We start from the raw sequence: 18,564 nt of genomic DNA, 5'->3' as shown, positions 1-18,564 counted from the left end.
CCTCCATTACTTTTTCTGATTCTACTGGCTCTATTCCTTCTTCTCTTTCCCTTCCCCACCACCAAACCTTTTTTCAAAGTTCAGATAGGTGGTCAGAGTACATGCATATCACATACAATCTTGAGGTTCTTTTTTCCTGTGAGCCAACCAGAATTTCTACTTACCCATAATGCAAACTGTACTCAGGAAAAACATGTGTATGCAAGAGAGAGAAACGTAAACAAAGAGAGAAATCTAAACAAACTGTGCAATACAGAGGAAAAAAATGTACAAAGTAAGAGTCCTTCAATGAGTCTCTGATTTGAACAAATATGAGAGCCATACATGAAACATAATAGAGAAAACCTACCGGGGACATCTACCACCTAAAATGACAGAAGGAGAAGAGAATGAAAAGAGCTGACTCAGTGGAATTTCTTGTTTGTTTTTATTGAGTGACAACATTGTTTGACGGGTTTAATGTATCCTATTTTCTGAACTTTAAATGAATGAATGAATGGGAGGGGAGGTCGGGAGAGAGGGAGGGGAGGTCGGGAGTGGGGGGGAGAAAACGACATTGTATATGTTCAAGAGGGAAAATGTATGTATCTTGATCAATGTGGTTTATAATGTGAAAAATAAAAAAATTTAAAAAAAAAGAGTCTCTGATTGAATTTGTTGTTTAGGAGTCTGAAGGTGGATGGTTAGCAACTGAGTCTGAATATGGTGTTAGGAGTCTTGTGGCATGTATACCACCTATACTTCTTTCCTGATGGCAGCAGTGAGATCAGAGCATGTCCTGGGTGGTATGGATCCTTGATGGTGGCTGCTGCTTTCCAACAGTAGCATTCCATGTAGATTTTATCGATAGTGGGGAGAGCATTGCCTGTCATGTACTGGGCTCTGTCCACTACCTTTTGGAGGGCTTTCCACTCAGAGGTATAGCCAGCCGCAATGCAGGCATCTGTAGAAGTTTGCCAAGTTTTACGATATCATAAAGAACCTCCGCAACTCCTGAGGAAGTAGAGGCGTTGATGTACTTTCTTCACAGCGACATAAGTATATTGGGTCAGGAAAGGTTCTCTGAGAGAGTGACTCCCAGGAATTTAAATTTGTTCACCCTCTCCACCTCTGATTTCCTCTTCCTGAAGTCCACAATCACTCCTTAGTTTTGCTGACATTGAGTAGGAGGTTGCTGTTGGTAAACCTTCAGCCAAATTTTCAATCTCCCTCCTGGATGCTGAATCATCGCTCCTTTTTAATCAGAATCAGAATTTATTGTTTATGAACATGTTATGAAATTCACTGTTTTCTGGCAGCACTGCAGTACAAACTTTTATATAAATCTCTTTATAAAATAGTTTTTAAAAATGGAAGAAAAAGTCAAAATAAGGCAGTGTCTGTGGTTCGTTGTTCATTTAGGAATCTGATGGCAGAGGGAAAGAAGCTGCCCTTGTACCGCTGAGTGCTCATCTTCAGGCTCCTGTACGCTTCTCCCAATGGTAGCAGAGTGAAGAGGGCATGGCCTGGGTGGTGGGCATCCTTGAGCTTAAAGACTGCTTTCATAAGACACTGCCTCTTATAGACGTCCTCGATGTGGTGAAGACTGGTGCCTGCAAATGTTGCAGTCCAAGTTAACAACCCTCTAGAGCAGGGGTGTCAAACTCAAATTCACGGAGGGCCAAAATTAAAAACTTGGACTAAGTCGAGGGCCGAACTAAATATTTATTGAAAATTTTCAACATCTGCATGTTTTCTCTTCTTTCAACATATGTAATGTTAAATTTTAGGATATAACTTTAGGAGGATAATGTTACAGGTCAGGAGTAGGTAGCTCAAGTTCACCCTTTGCTTGACCTGAGGGAAACCTATTTGGTCCCTGTGGAGATGTAGTCAGCATTCACAGGCTGTGTCCATTTTGGCCTGCATCAGGACTCAGCATTTCCTGCTCACTCCTCAGGCTCTAGGCCTCTATTCACCCTCGACCCACCGTCCCTCTACCTGACCAGTCCTTTACCCAACCTCTACTCACCCCTCACTCCACTCGCTCTGCCTCTACCCACCCCATCCTATACATGCCCCTCTACTGCCTCTCCCCTCAACCTGTACCACTCTACCCATCTCTCACCCTCTAATCACCCCTCCCCTACTTGCCCTGCCCCTCCCCTTTTACCTCTTCCCTATCCACCCCTCCTTCTACTCATCCCTCCCTCTAACTGCCCCTCACACCACCATAACTTCCCCTGCCTATTACTCCTCACCTACACCCTCTGTCCACCCCTGCTTACCCACCCACTCAGGCCCAGCGCGCTACCAATCAGCCTTTGCGGAACAGCGGGGGCCGTGCGCAGCCTGCCATCTCTGTCGCGCTGACAGGAAATCACAGGCGCTCGCCAATCGGTCGCACCGCTCGACAGGTGGGAGAAGTGACTGGTTGTGCGGGGAGCCTTCCAACTGGCTTGCCGGCTAATGACATTGACAGACTTCTCGTGTTACAATTTTGTTTTCCCCGTTCTCGAAGTTTGCACGGTCAACCTGCAACACTCTAGCTCCCTCCGCGTCCCGTGGATCTGATGCCCGGGTGTTGTTAGGATTCCCAGCAGAAAGTTTGTGGAACTTTACCATTCTGGATTCCTTTTTGAGAATATTCTGGCCATCTTTTAAGGGGGGTGGTTTTAGGGGGGAGGGGATAGTTAGGGGGTGGGGAAGGATGTGCAATGAAGGGGGAGGATGGTGGGGGTGACATTACCAAAAAGCAGCATCGGCTCTCACTGCAGGGCGGGCCACCTCTAATACATTTTTGAAATGATCTTGCGGGCCAAATATAATTATATCGCAGGCCAAATTTGGCCCGCGGGCCAGAGTTTGACATGTGTGCTCTAGAGTTTTAATTTTTGTCCTGAGCATTGGCATCTCCACACTGGACAGCGATGTCACCAGCCAGAAGTTTTTGAGAGTCCTCAAACTCCTCACAAAGTATAGCCATTGACGAGCCTTCTTTATGATTGCATCGACATGGAGGCTCCAGGACAGATCCTTGGAGATGTTGACACCCAGGAATTTGAAGTTCTTGACCCTCTCCCCTGCTGAAGCCTTGATGAAAACCTGTTCATGTTCTCCTGACTTCCTCATGAAGTCCACAATCATCTCGTTGGTTTTGCTAATGTTGAGTGCAATTTGTTGATGTAACACTACTCAAATAGCTGATCTATCTCCCTCCTAAAAGCTTCCTCAATGCCATGTGATTCTGCTAACAAGCGTGGCGTGATAGGAAAATTTGTAGATAACATTGGAATTGTGCCTCGTCACACAGTCATCGGTGTATAACGAGTAGAGCAATGGGCTAAGCATGCTTCCTTGAGGTGCATCTGTGTTGATCATCAGTGAGTAGGTGTTGGTTTCTAATTCATACTTCCAATGAGGTAGTCAAGAATCCAGTTGCATAAGGGAGTGCAGAGGCTAAAGGTTTGGAACTTGTTGATCAGCACTGAGATAATAATGGTGTTAAAAGAGAGCTATAATCTTTGAAAAGCAGCTGTATGTACGAGTTGCTGTTTTTCTGTTTTCTAGGTGATCCAGAACTGAGTATAGGACCAGTGATATTGTGTTTGCTGTGGAGCAATTGTGATGATAGGCGACTTGCACTGGGTCCAGTATTTTGCTTAGGTATGTGCTAATTCTGGCCATGACCAACCTCTCAAAGCATTTCATCACAAGGGATGTTAGTGCTACTGGGTTATAGTCACTGAGGCAGCTCCCTCTGCTCTTCTTGGGCATGGAAGGATTGATGCCCTTTTAAAGCAGGTGGGAACTTCCGACTGCAACATTACTATTGTGCTATCTAGAAGCCCACCACTGTGCTATCTAGAAGCCCACCACTGTGCTATCTAGAAGCCCACCACTGTGCTATCTAGAAGCCCACCACTGTGCTATCTAGAAGCCCACCACTGTGCTATCTAGAAGCCCACCACTGTGCTATCTAGAAGCCCACCACTGTGCTATCTAGAAGCCCACCACTGTGCTATCTAGAAGCCCACCACTGTGCTATCTAGAAGCCCACCACTGTGCTATCTAGAAGCCCACCACTGTGCTATCTAGAAGCCCACCACTGTGCTATCTAGAAGCCCACCACTGTGCTATCTAGAAGCCCACCACTGTGCTATCTAGAAGCCCACCACTGTGCTATCTAGAAGCCCACCACTGTGCTATCTAGAAGCCCACCACTGTGCTATCTAGAAGCCCACCACTGTGCTATCTAGAAGCCCACCACTGTGCTATCTAGAAGCCCACCACTGTGCTATCTAGAAGCCCACCACTGTGCTATCTAGAAGCCCACCACTGTGCTATCTAGAAGCCCACCACTGTGCTATCTAGAAGCCCACCACTGTGCTATCTAGAAGCCCACCACTGTGCTATCTAGAAGCCCACCACTGTGCTATCTAGAAGCCCACCACTGTGCTATCTAGAAGCCCACCACTGTGCTATCTAGAAGCCCACCACTGTGCTATCTAGAAGCCCACCACTGTGCTATCTAGAAGCCCACCACTGTGCTATCTAGAAGCCCACCACTGTGCTATCTAGAAGCCCACCACTGTGCTATCTAGAAGCCCACCACTGTGCTATCTAGAAGCCCACCACTGTGCTATCTAGAAGCCCACCACTGTGCTATCTAGAAGCCCACCACTGTGCTATCTAGAAGCCCACCACTGTGCTATCTAGAAGCCCACCACTGTGCTATCTAGAAGCCCACCACTGTGCTATCTAGAAGCCCACCACTGTGCTATCTAGAAGCCCACCACTGTGCTATCTAGAAGCCCACCACTGTGCTATCTAGAAGCCCACCACTGTGCTATCTAGAAGCCCACCACTGTGCTATCTAGAAGCCCACCACTGTGCTATCTAGAAGCCCACCACTGTGCTATCTAGAAGCCCACCACTGTGCTATCTAGAAGCCCACCACTGTGCTATCTAGAAGCCCACCACTGTGCTATCTAGAAGCCCACCACTGTGCTATCTAGAAGCCCACCACTGTGCTATCTAGAAGCCCACCACTGTGCTATCTAGAAGCCCACCACTGTGCTATCTAGAAGCCCACCACTGTGCTATCTAGAAGCCCACCACTGTGCTATCTAGAAGCCCACCACTGTGCTATCTAGAAGCCCACCACTGTGCTATCTAGAAGCCCACCACTGTGCTATCTAGAAGCCCACCACTGTGCTATCTAGAAGCCCACCACTGTGCTATCTAGAAGCCCACCACTGTGCTATCTAGAAGCCCACCACTGTGCTATCTAGAAGCCCACCACTGTGCTATCTAGAAGCCCACCACTGTGCTATCTAGAAGCCCACCACTGTGCTATCTAGAAGCCCACCACTGTGCTATCTAGAAGCCCACCACTGTGCTATCTAGAAGCCCACCACTGTGCTATCTAGAAGCCCACCACTGTGCTATCTAGAAGCCCACCACTGTGCTATCTAGAAGCCCACCACTGTGCTATCTAGAAGCCCACCACTGTGCTATCTAGAAGCCCACCACTGTGCTATCTAGAAGCCCACCACTGTGCTATCTAGAAGCCCACCACTGTGCTATCTAGAAGCCCACCACTGTGCTATCTAGAAGCCCACCACTGTGCTATCTAGAAGCCCACCACTGTGCTATCTAGAAGCCCACCACTGTGCTATCTAGAAGCCCACCACTGTGCTATCTAGAAGCCCACCACTGTGCTATCTAGAAGCCCACCACTGTGCTATCTAGAAGCCCACCACTGTGCTATCTAGAAGCCCACCACTGTGCTATCTAGAAGCCCACCACTGTGCTATCTAGAAGCCCACCACTGTGCTATCTAGAAGCCCACCACTGTGCTATCTAGAAGCCCACCACTGTGCTATCTAGAAGCCCACCACTGTGCTATCTAGAAGCCCACCACTGTGCTATCTAGAAGCCCACCACTGTGCTATCTAGAAGCCCACCACTGTGCTATCTAGAAGCCCACCACTGTGCTATCTAGAAGCCCACCACTGTGCTATCTAGAAGCCCACCACTGTGCTATCTAGAAGCCCACCACTGTGCTATCTAGAAGCCCACCACTGTGCTATCTAGAAGCCCACCACTGTGCTATCTAGAAGCCCACCACTGTGCTATCTAGAAGCCCACCACTGTGCTATCTAGAAGCCCACCACTGTGCTATCTAGAAGCCCACCACTGTGCTATCTAGAAGCCCACCACTGTGCTATCTAGAAGCCCACCACTGTGCTATCTAGAAGCCCACCACTGTGCTATCTAGAAGCCCACCACTGTGCTATCTAGAAGCCCACCACTGTGCTATCTAGAAGCCCACCACTGTGCTATCTAGAAGCCCACCACTGTGCTATCTAGAAGCCCACCACTGTGCTATCTAGAAGCCCACCACTGTGCTATCTAGAAGCCCACCACTGTGCTATCTAGAAGCCCACCACTGTGCTATCTAGAAGCCCACCACTGTGCTATCTAGAAGCCCACCACTGTGCTATCTAGAAGCCCACCACTGTGCTATCTAGAAGCCCACCACTGTGCTATCTAGAAGCCCACCACTGTGCTATCTAGAAGCCCACCACTGTGCTATCTAGAAGCCCACCACTGTGCTATCTAGAAGCCCACCACTGTGCTATCTAGAAGCCCACCACTGTGCTATCTAGAAGCCCACCACTGTGGTATCTAGAAGCCCACCACTGTGGTATCTAGAAGCCCACCACTGTGGTATCTAGAAGCCCACCACTGTGGTATCTAGAAGCCCACCACTGTGGTATCTAGAAGCCCACCACTGTGGTATCTAGAAGCCCACCACTGTGGTATCTAGAAGCCCACCACTGTGGTATCTAGAAGCCCACCACTGTGGTATCTAGAAGCCCACCACTGTGGTATCTAGAAGCCCACCACTGTGGTATCTAGAAGCCCACCACTGTGGTATCTAGAAGCCCACCACTGTGGTATCTAGAAGCCCACCACTGTGGTATCTAGAAGCCCACCACTGTGGTATCTAGAAGCCCACCACTGTGATATCATCAGGGAATTTGTAGATGGTGTTGTAGCAAGCCACACTGTCATAGGTGTAAAGCAAGTAGAGCAGATACTGTTGCCAATCCAAAGTGATTGGGGCCTGTTGGCAAGAAAATCCAGGATCCAATTGTACAGTGGGGTATTGAGGCCCAGGTCTTGGAGTTTGCTGATCAGTTTTGAAGGGGATAAATGAATACTTAATAAAGAACATCCTAATGTACGAGTCTTTACTGTTCAGGTCATCCGGGTCTTTATGTAGAGCCAGCAAGATGGCACCTGTTGCTGTGGAAGGCAAATTGGAATGGATCCATGTTGTTGCTCAAACAGAAGCTGACATACTTCAACACAAGTCTCTCAAAACAGTTCATCACTGTGGATGTGAATGCAACTGGTGGGTAGTCATTTAGGCAGTAACCACACACTTCTTGGGCATTTGTACAATTGAGACCTATTTGAAACAGGTGGGTACCAGACCCCGTCAAAGTGAGATGTTGATACCCATAAATACAGTGGTTAGCACAGGTTTTCAGTACTCAGCTGGGTACTCCATCCAGATAGGATGCTGTCCATGGATTCATTCTCCTGAAGTTAGCTCACAAAACATCTTCGGATACTGACAGTAGAGGATCATCAGGGGAGATGGGGGTGTACAGTGGTTCTTCCAAATCAGGCATAGAAGGCATTAAGTTCATCTGGGAGAAAAGCTTTGCTACCGCCTACAGCACCAGATTTCATTTTGTAGCAGGTGATTTAGGCCCTGCCGCAGTCATTTCCATTCTCATCCAGAATCTCCACTTTGTCTGGGAGATGGCTTTCTGTAGGTCGTACCAGCTCCCCGTTTAGTGTTCTGGATTTCCAGACTTAAATGCCTGTGATTTGGTTCTCAGCAGGTTCCAGATTTCATTGTTCATCCAGGGATTCTGGTTGGGGAAACCTTGATGGGCTCAACCCCAAAAATATTGGGTACATAGCTTTATCTTTGCTATATAAAGAACGCTGCATGACTTCTGAGTTTTTCCTGCGTTTTTGTGTAAATTACAACCACAGCATCTGCAGACTTTCTTGTTTAACTCCAAGAACAGAGTTCTCTTGGTCTTCATTTTCCAACCACCAGGTTCTGCATTCAGATCCCCCTTTGTATTTCTGCCAGTAGCAACAACATTCCACCACATTGGTGACCTATCCCTTTGAGCATTTCAAAGGAATTTCTCCCTTTGTAACTTTCTGATCCAATCTTCTATCCCCAAGAATCAACCCTTGAGATATGGGATTCTCTTAATGAATTACAACATTTGTAACATTTGTCCTTTCATCTCCTCTCTTGCCACCATCCATTGACTCATCTTTCTAGGTGAAGCACTGATTCACTGACACTTCTACCAATTTAATGTATAGCAAATGACCAAAATGAGGTTTCCTCCTTATTAGAGAAACCAAATGCAGATTTGGCAATTGAATGGAGGTGCTCCATAATGCAGTCCACGAAAGAGCTTCCTCCTATTGCCTGCTATTATAAATTTCTATCCCTCTCTGACCGGTCTAACTGTCATGCATTGCTTACAAGGCAGAATTCAAGTTCAGGAGTAACACCTCATCTTCCAGCTGGGCATGAAAGACCCTTCTGAACTTGATACTAAATTATCAGCTTTCAGTCACTTTACATCCATATTAGAACTGTTCCTTTCCCCCAGTTAATTATATGTGATCTTGGCTCAGTTTTTCCTTCTCCGTTGTTCTGCAGTCTGTTAGATGTGTTCTTCAGGTACACTATTAGCAATGCAAAACACAGACAAAGAATAATCTGCCACATTAACCAATTTGGTCTAATTCTAGAGATTTGTTCTATCCATCCTTCCCTCATTTTCTCTGCAACTGAAACCAAACTTGTTCTCTCTTAGCAGTTCTAACAAAGGGTCTTGGAGCTGAAGAGTTAAGAGTTTATCTTTCCAAAGAAGCTGTCTGATCTGCTGAGGGTTTTTAGCATTTTAATCCTCAAAATATAGTTATATACAATTTTTTTTGCTACAGACTTTGTGGTCATGTTGAGCCAGTGGATGGCATGAAAATTTTGTCGGATGTAATCCATCAAATTGTTTTTTCTCATTAAGGTATCAACTTTGTGACCTGTCTGCTAATAACCAAATCCATAAACAGGATTATTGCTTACACTCTGCCACTATTGCTCGAGAGATTCAAATAGTTACAAAATAAAATGAGATAATAGCTTCATCTATTGCCTTACAGTTTTTTAAAAAAAAAATTACAATTCAATCAATCCTGATTTGATGTCATAAAAACACATTTTACCATTTGGATGCCAGATTTCTGTGATGAAATTCATCTTTGGAGGCCGTGAAGGATAATCATTGGGAAAAGTCAGGTGAGCTTTGAAGAATCCACCCTCACTAGGCAAAACATATTAAGTTAAGAATCATGATGAATAAAAAGGTTTCCCTTCTGACCAGTATTGTACAAGTCGTTGATGAATAACCTAAATCTTGACCAAGAAAACAGGAGAATATTTTCCTAATCATTACAAAGTTCAAGAACATTGCAAAATTTAGAGACAAATCAAATTAATCTGTCTCACAATACAAGAAATTGTAAAAAGTGTTTTTTTTTAAAAAATATATGTGAGCAAGGTAGCTCGAAAATAAACCTGCATTAAGATACTATGTTGTCCTTTAACAGTAAATTATACAGTAAATAAAAATGTCCCTGGAAATGTGTGTTATCTTTGCACAATTTTGGAATCAAAGAAGTCTACCCACAATTGCATATTATTTAATAAAAGAAAACTAAGAACAAAAGGCTAAAATCTGGATTCTCGCATTAGGGTGTTTCACAATACCTCTGGTCTTGCTTTGACATTTAATACAATCTCTTAAACCTATGATTAAATTTTGTAATTTGTACAACTGTATCAACTACCTGTAGACAACCTTTTTTTGGGACCAGGAGAGTAGGACAATATATTTAAAAGGATTATCAGTGCCAAATTTGTACCTACTTACTTTCACAGAAAGTGGCATCTTATTTCCAAATTAATAAAAATAAAGTTTTGGAATCCCTTGAAATAAAATCACCTGATTTACCTTTTGCTCAGGACTCCAGGTAATAAATGACTGTTCAGAAATTTATGAAAAAAATGATTTCACATCTGTAATAACGCAAAGTGTTAACAGAAAAATCAAGTCTAATCAATAGCAAAATGAGTGGAAAATATGTTCCCAAAACAGAATATAAATCAGATCAATTGAGAGTGGTTGCAAACTATATTAAATCTACTGTGAAAAATCTGCAAAAAATCTGCACTGATGTTGATCCTTTCATGTTCTCTGATCATAATCAGTTATCATCAACTAATTGGTTAGAAGTGTTGGCACTGGTTAATGAAGACTGACTGGAGCTGCAGCATTTTTTTTGCAATAACTTCCCTCCTCATCTGCCATTTATTTCTGCTTTCCTTTATTTAATTGACTTATTTTAATTTTACATACTCTATTTTCAATCCATTTCCACTTCTGGAAAGCATTTGTCTGTTCTCAGTGCCTGGTTTGACAATCCTACTCAATTCTACTCTTTGTAAATAGAGTTGTATAGCCCAGAACCAGGCTCTTTGGTTTTCACTTAACACACATGCAATTTTCTTATATAGTTTCTGTATATGTTTTGGATGGGCTTACACTTCCTTTTATCGCATTCTATGTGTTTTTACTATTAGCTTTAAAATCATTTGCAAGTTTTATTTTTATATTCCACTTTTACACTTTTTCTGATTTTTTAATTCTATTCCATACTATAATCAAGAAATTTACAGGCAATTCCATTATATGATTAGATGACTGAAAGTCTCCTTTATGAATACAAAAACTGAATCTTCCATTCTCTCTTTTTATCAAATTCCCTGTCCTTTCTAATATGCTGAGGCTGAAATATTAATCTTCCTAGGCTGTAAAAGACACTGTAATATAGCCATTAGATTGATTATTGTGGTTCTAGTTTCCTCCCCCGCCATTTATCATGTCACCTTTCAAGGGTATTTCTTTCAGGATTTTTTTTGTGTTATCTCTTCTTAATTTATTCTTTTACTCTTATCCCTTCCTACATATTGTTAAGAACTCTCCTATCCCTTGCCCTTCCATTCAATAGGTCAAGTCCGAGCCTCTCTTCGCCTGAGCTCTCGTTACAGTCTATTTGAAATGTTGGTCATCACAGCAAGTCTTTCTGTCCGACTTTCGATAATTAAAGTTTCATTAACCCACTTTGCTCTTTTAACCATCTTTATTTTATTTGTCTTTATTCCCAAGAAATAAAGGAACATTTGCATTTATTGAGTGTTTTTAACATCTTAATTACACATAGTACTTCACAATCATTGTTCTTCTGATGTGAAACCTTTGTGGTGATGAAGAAAACTATGTTAGTAAATGACTCTGTTCCCAAATCATAAATTACCACATTAGAAGTCTTGGCATTTGATTAGGACCCACTTCATGAGGCTTTCTAAGCAGATTTCTAAAATTCAAGCACATATGAAAGATGTTGATGCTATATTGAGAAGACATCCCTTCTACTTCTATTATACTTCTTTATTTCAGTTAAATATTTTTTCCAAAAATTAAACTGAGGTGGCTAACAGGCAGTTTCAATTAATACTGAGATATTTTGATATTACAGACTTACAAGAGAGTATCTGCTGGTCCAATGATGAGAACTTCCCATCTGTATATGTCGTCATCATCTATTAATCCGGCAGAAAATCCATCCACTGGATTCTTGTTTAGTTCTTGGGATAAAACAAAAAGCACACAGATGAAACTGTGTAATAATCATTTCAAATTGACCAGAAATTGCATTTTTGTACAAACGATTGAGATTTTCTGCAAGTCTGATCATTAAAGCTGCAAAAGAAAACATGATATGAATGTGGAGAAGAAGCAAAGGTGATTTCTACTTCTGAATGCTGATTATGGTGTTCCAATCCAATTATAAACATTCATTTCCATCATGTCTGCACAAAACCTATTTTCTGGGTTAGCATGGGAAAAAATACAAATTATTACTTGGCACAAGTGATCCAGTCAGTGACTGAATTACAGAATTCCTTCTGCTGGTAGCATTCAAAAATATTAGAACAGGGAATGTTTAAAATTAAAAGCATTTTCTGTCCAAAATATTCAATCCTTGCCAGAACACTCCAAATGCATGAAATAATTTTACAAATCGGATTTACAGCTATATGCAATATTTATTTAATTTTTAAAAAAAGGTTAGTTTAATAATCCATGCTGTTAGTTCAGTAATTGCTTGCAATCGCCCCCTCACCCAAAATCCTTGACAAAGAAAAAGAAAATCCTTTCTATGCTGGCCTTAACATCTGAAAGAAGGCAGACTAAATCATACCTATATTAAGTAATGCCCATGCAACAAGGAGTACACCACCAAAATATGAAACAGCATTTAAACTGAAAAATGATTTATTTATATGGCTGGTCCATAGCTCAAATCCTGTAAAACTCTGATAAATCAGCATCTGATCGTTCGGAAATCCTGTTGATCCAGCATCTGGCTCGCTCATTAGCCAGGGGACCAGAGTGCAAGCTGGATATACAGCCAGAGCTGGAGGACCAGGATGGGGGCCAGTTGTGTGGCTGGAGCAGGGGTTGTGATTGAAAACATCAGGATTCATGAACCTGCAAATTGGTTATATATGCATTTCCCTCTCCATCTGAGCTCATTGGAAAATTCATTAAACAACTGAGTAACGTTTAAAAAAACATGTTTGGATATTAATACAAATAATTGTCAATAGTCCAGAAAACTGGCTAGTCAGGCACCAAGTCCAAAGCATACTGTATTATCAGAGCTTTACTGTAAATGTCAAACAGAACAGATGGATTTTAACAATCTTATTTAGCCAAAAAAAAAAACAAGTACTACCACATGTCAAGTAGTAACTATTTTGTCATTTAATAACTACAAATGAAATGTGGGGAGCCACTGGTCAAACACACATATTTCTATTTGTTGTGTTCAAAGAACAAGTCCAAGTAGGTAATCAACAAGTTTGACAATTTTCATAAAAACAAAAATATGCTGGAAACACTCTGCAGGTCAAGCAGTATCTTTGGAAAGAGAAACAGAGTTAATGTTTCAGGTTGAAAATATTTCATCAGGTTGACTAATTTTGCTGCTAACAAATAACCATAATGAATATTGTAATAGGAAGAAAAAAAAATTCTTGTCTGGACACAATGTCCCCTTCTGATCCACCCAAATTGTAACTTATTTTGGCAAAATATAAAAGATGTTGAGTTAAGATACACAGAAAATTTACATTAAAATATAAATGATGTTAAATTTTTTTGTTAAATTACACTTTTTAGAAAAGCCAGCAGAAAACTTTTTTAACCTCTAAGATGCAAATTATGGTGGCAATCTATTCTTGTGTTTAGCTTAAAGAAAAAGGATTTTAACAATCTTAGTTGAACCCGAAAACAAAAAGTACGAAATAGCTAAAAAAAATTTGTTACAAGATTTAAAAACTATAATTTAAATAATTGGATTTCAAAACTATAAAGTATCCAAAAAAATTAGTATTCAACATGCCATTTACTCTAATTTTGGGTAAGTTCCCCTACCCACATCTGATTCCACTGTTCCCATCTCTTCTTTATCTACTCCTGTATTTATTTTTTTCTTTAACATTTCCACCCCTTAATAGTTTCTCCATCCAACTGTCTCTCTATTTTTCACAACTGTCCAATAGCCTGTCACCCCTAGCTTCTTTCCTTTTTTATACAGGCAAGTTCACCTATTCTACATTAGTCTCGATAAAGGGTTCACGCCCAAAACACTGACCATTACTCATGGATGCTGCCTGACCTGCTGAGTTACTCCAGCAATTCTTTGTTTGCTCAAAACTCTTGATGAACCAAGCATTGGTCAGAAAGTTCTATTTTTTTCCCAAGGATTAAATATTTTTTTCTCTTTACTTATCATTCCTGCATATTATCCACAGATAAATAATAAGAATAATAATTGGAATAAAACATAGGATATTAATGTGAACCAAATGATTACCTGCAATTTACATTCCAAAGAGATGACTATCTGACAAAAATGGTGGAAAGAACACCCAAGGACATATAACAATTCAGCTTCCAGGAGATCGACCACAGCATACTGTACCACATTCAGTAGAAACAAAAATATCTGCTATTTGATTAAACATACAAAAAATCTATTGGTATTTCTGTTTCACAGTTTGTAATTAAGCAAAATAAAGTTTTAAAAAAATCTATACAAGCAAATCACTGCAGGTTGAAAACCCAAGAAAATGCCAATTTTAGAGAGAAACACTGAACATTTTAGGTCAATGACCCTGTCATCTTCACATCTGAAGAGTGAGTGAGAGATAGGCTCGTTCCAAAAACCAGACAAAGCGTTGCTAATCTCCTCTTGCACCAATTCAATCCCACCTGACAATCATTTATTTTTGATCCTGATGCAAGATACTGGTCGGAAACATCGACAATTCTTCTTCCCACCCCCAAGGTGCTGCTCGATCCGCGGAGCTCCTTCTGCAGTTACTGTTTGCCCCAGATTCTATCTCCAGTTATTTTCGTTCACACACGTACTGTCGTCCACAATTTTCCAATTTAAAGCTATCAAATGTAGTAACTGCAGAAACGGTCCACATTCGTTAAGTGCTCAGGAAGGAGGACACAGTTTGCCATAATTAATGGCAGGGGAGATCAACATCAAAAAAAGTTACAAAATGAACTGCAGATGACGATGGCTTCAAATCCATAAACTAAAAGGAATAATAAACGTTAATAGCGATCGCTTTAAAATCAGTTGAGAGAAATTCACGAACTGCGACAGTCCTCAGCAAACTTTCCTGAGGTGCTCGTACCTGCCAGCTGTTTCCTGAGGAGCAGTGAGGACTGGTCGGTCATTACTGAGGTTAGAATCAGCACAAATAAAGTATGGCAAACACGTAGTAAATGTAAAGCAAGTGGGTGAGATAAATGGTCAGGAGCACTCGCTCCACATCCAGCGGGCCCTCAGTTTCCCCACCTTCAGGGTGAGACCACAGCCAGTCAGCGTCCTTCGTCCCCGCCTCCCACTCCGGCATCGATGCTGCGCATGCGCCTCCTCCCGAGCCCCAGCCCAGGTGTCCACGCTGCGCCGCTTTGCCCGTAACTTGGACATGAGACGTAACAGCGCATTTTAATGATTTACTTTTGACACATTATTACTGCCACGGCGAGGCGCATTTCCTCCTTTAAGCAGTGATCTCTTTCAGTTTTTTTTTTCAGGTGGTAATTCAGGCGTGGGTTGGACGCTTGACTGGGGTGGCGAGGCCCACGGCGCCATTTTTGATGTGCTGCTTGAGGTTTGGCTTGGTGAGACCTCTCGGGGACAAGATGAATGTTATCGATCACGTCCGAGACATGGTGGCTGCTGGGCTATATTCCAACGTGAGGCTGCTTAGCAGCTTGTTGCTGACCATGAGCGACAACAATCCGTAAGTGGTAACTGGAGAGTTTCCTCGTCTTTCGCTTGACGTCTGAACTTTCCCTCGATGCCAGCATTTTCTTGAATCAAAAATGTTACGCTCGCTCTCTCTCTCTCTCTCTCTCTCTCTCTCTCTCTCTCTCTCTCAATATTCTTATCTCACCAAAAGCTGACATTCAGAGTTGGGAAAACTTGCAGTTTCTCAAGGTTTCTCGGTGGAAGATCATATTCTCAAGAACTGCTGTTGTCATTTGAGTTTGGATGTAGTAGTGCCAGTCTTTGCATTGAAGTGTCCAAGATCTTGTAGTACAGTCACGTCTCTGAGTGATTTCAAGTATCTATAATGTTGTAAGTGTTGAGTTTCGGGATCCAGATATGATCCAAACATAACTAGATACGGAATTTGTATCAGAAGCGTGTAATCTGCTTTATATTTGGTTGCACCAGCACGTTGAAAATAGTATCTAGATATCTCTCCTGGCCTTTTATTGCCCTTCTATGTACTGTAATTCTTGTGCTATACCCTATCTTGTTTTGTTATTGGTGGCAGAATATTAAGTAATCATGACCCCTTGAGTTTCTTATCCAAATATGTGTTTTTAATAATCTTCTTGCCCCTTCTGAAAATCTATACTTGTTTGATTAAACTTCTTGACGTTTTGATTCTTCTGACGTGATATTAAGGATTTTATTTTCTTTTTTTCCCCCCTGTTAGCCTCTATGTAATATTTCCTTTGTCAAAGACAATATTTTAATTGAGCGCTGCCTTTTTGGAAGGATTCGCCTTCAGAAATAATGACAAACGTAAAATGCAATATGCCATTTCACTTGTGGTGATGGATATTAAAAACATCAAAGAACACAAGAAATTCTGGTGTCCTACTTAACACCACCAAAACATTTGTCTAAAATCAAAACATTGCAACTGCTTCAACTCCTGAAATATCAACAGAAAATGCAATAAATACTCTGCAGAGAGGCGTTATATGTGGAAAGAGACACAGGTAATGTTTAAGGTTGAAGATTCTGAATAAGGATCATTGCCAATGATGCTTTTCATAGATGCTGATCAAGCTGAAATGTTAACTACAGTACTTCAGTGCAGCTATTTCAGTTGTCTGATAGTTGCTGCACTTCATGTCCATGTGTATATCATTCTCCTGACTCCTGTGCATTTCTCGAGCAGTTATAAAAAAATCTTGTGGAAATTTCAAGAAAAGTATAGGGCCAAAATTGAAAAATATTTGCAAATGTTATCCTTTTGTTTAATATTATTAAACATTTATACTGGAAAACATCAACTAATTCTGAAAATTGTTATAATCTGAATTATGCTTCTTGTCCTTGTTGTCACAGTAAGAAATTTTTATTCCCTATCTTTTAGACTTACTACTATAAGTTTAATCATATAAGGGTAGAGATTATTGATGCTTGGCTTCTGAATAATTACTAGTCCCTTCAGCTTTTACCCATTGATAATTTTGTTGGTTTCATCAGCAATAGATATTCATTGTGTAAACTAAATGGGAATTCTTGGTCAATGGATCGGAAGCAAATTGGAGATGGAGGAGGAAATTGCACGTATGATCTGCAGTGTCTAAAAATAAAGAACAGCATGTCTTTTAAGAATTGGGGAAGTTTATAGAAAGGGAGTATCATTGGAAAGGAAAGTAGGTGGTACAGGTTGAAATGTTTATCAAATATTAGGTAATGCAATATCACATCCTCTTGTTATGTTCAGTCTCACAAAAGTGAGAAAAGGTCCATCAAGTTTACCCCCACGCACACATGGCACAATTATGGGATGACAGAATGATGCATTCTCCTTGCAGTTGTAAACATATGTGGAAATTTGAACTATGGGAAGTTCTGCAGATATAGAAAATAAAGTAATGAAACTCCAAGACTTTAATTGTAAGCCATAATTGCATCAATCTCAACAAATTAATTTCTTTTGAAGTTGTCCCAATCTTTTATTCATTCCAAGGAATCTTCACCATGATGTTTCCACAATCTGTTTCTAGATAGTGATCGCTTCAAAATAAAATATTTGTTTGTTATCTAACACATCATTTATCTGTAAATTTTATTTTCAATGTCTCCATGGTTGCTACCTATCTCAAATAATTAATTCAGCTTGAATGTGTCCAATCCTTTAATTTCAATGTTAAATCATTTTCTCTCTAAAGTACTCTGTGCTGAAGAGTCCTTATGAATTGGGACTTGATATCATCCTTAGGTTGCAGATCCCTCCATCTTTTCCTGCCTGTCCCGCATCGGACTTGTCAGCCACAAACGAGCCTGCAGCTGACGTGGACATTTACCCCCTCCATAAATCTTCGTCCGCGAAGCCAAGCCAAAGAAAAATATTATTTGTTAAATTCTGGGTACAATTCAAAGAATAGGTTTATCAAATCAGAGATCTCTGGTCTATGAATATTCATTGGAGAAGCATCATTCAAGATGGGATTGACAAGCTTCAGGTCATTCACTATCAGCTCAGTGGCTACCTGTAAAAAGAGGCCACTTCATTAAATATCCACCTGCTAAGCCTATCAAATCCATTTATAGAATAGTCTGCAATTCCCACATTCAACCCATGAAAACCTCAAACCAGAGTGGAAGCAAATCATCTGCAACTTCAAGGGACTGCATAAGTAAAAGAAAGAAAAGCAGTAACTGCGGACACATTACTGTATAAACAATGTAAAACAATATTATTTTCAGCATAGCTAAGTCAAACACCTTTTAATGTTTTGAAATGCCATTATCTCTTGGATGATCTTCCTTAATATGTTACCTTTATTAGTTGAATGTTTTGAACATGTGAGCTTTCCACTCCCAATTAGGGGTTACGGAGAGAAGGCGGGGATGGGGTACTGAACTTTAAGATCAGCCATGATCTCATCGAATGGCAGAGCAGGCTCAAAGGGCCGAATGACCTACTCCTGCTCCTATCTTCTATGTTTCTATGACACTGCTTTTGTTGACATTAACCAATGCCTGCTTCATGTGGCCCAATAC

The 18,564-nt window shown here is 41.2% G+C and overlaps 2 protein-coding genes across 9 annotated transcripts in view; one reads left to right on the top strand and one right to left on the bottom strand.

Moving 5' to 3' along the window:
- Window positions 1-15,229, bottom strand: part of ube2g1b (ubiquitin-conjugating enzyme E2G 1b (UBC7 homolog, yeast)) — a 33,433-nt gene extending 18,204 nt beyond the window's left edge. The window contains exons 1-4 of one of the 4 annotated variants that reach the window (XM_069933330.1): window positions 15,100-15,229; window positions 11,701-11,803; window positions 11,473-11,532; window positions 9,322-9,419 (exon numbers count right to left, since the gene is read on the bottom strand). In XM_069933330.1, coding sequence (XP_069789431.1) covers window positions 9,322-9,419; window positions 11,473-11,532; window positions 11,701-11,803; window positions 15,100-15,157 — 319 coding nt within the window. In that variant the 5' untranslated portion in view covers window positions 15,158-15,229. Of the gene's footprint in view, window positions 1-9,321; window positions 9,420-11,472; window positions 11,533-11,700; window positions 11,804-14,935 lie in introns of all 4 variants that reach the window. The other 3 variants (XM_069933331.1, XM_069933332.1, XM_069933333.1) reach the window with 3 other exon arrangements.
- A 52-nt stretch (window positions 15,230-15,281) lies between these two features.
- The window catches only part of anapc7 (anaphase promoting complex subunit 7), an 89,689-nt gene continuing 86,406 nt past the window's right edge, over window positions 15,282-18,564 (top strand). For 2 of the 5 annotated variants that reach the window (XM_069933323.1, XM_069933324.1), the window contains exon 1: window positions 15,284-15,550. In XM_069933323.1, the coding sequence (XP_069789424.1) occupies window positions 15,405-15,550 (146 nt within the window). In that variant the 5' untranslated portion in view covers window positions 15,284-15,404. Of the gene's footprint in view, window positions 15,551-18,564 lie in introns of all 5 variants that reach the window. The other 3 variants (XM_069933325.1, XM_069933326.1, XM_069933322.1) reach the window with 2 other exon arrangements.

This window comes from Narcine bancroftii, chromosome 4 (assembly GCF_036971445.1).
Source record: "Narcine bancroftii isolate sNarBan1 chromosome 4, sNarBan1.hap1, whole genome shotgun sequence".
NCBI classification, from domain to species: domain Eukaryota; kingdom Metazoa; phylum Chordata; class Chondrichthyes; order Torpediniformes; family Narcinidae; genus Narcine; species Narcine bancroftii.
Note: the sequence above shows the minus strand (reverse complement) of the source record. Positions and strands in the feature narration are given on the sequence as shown.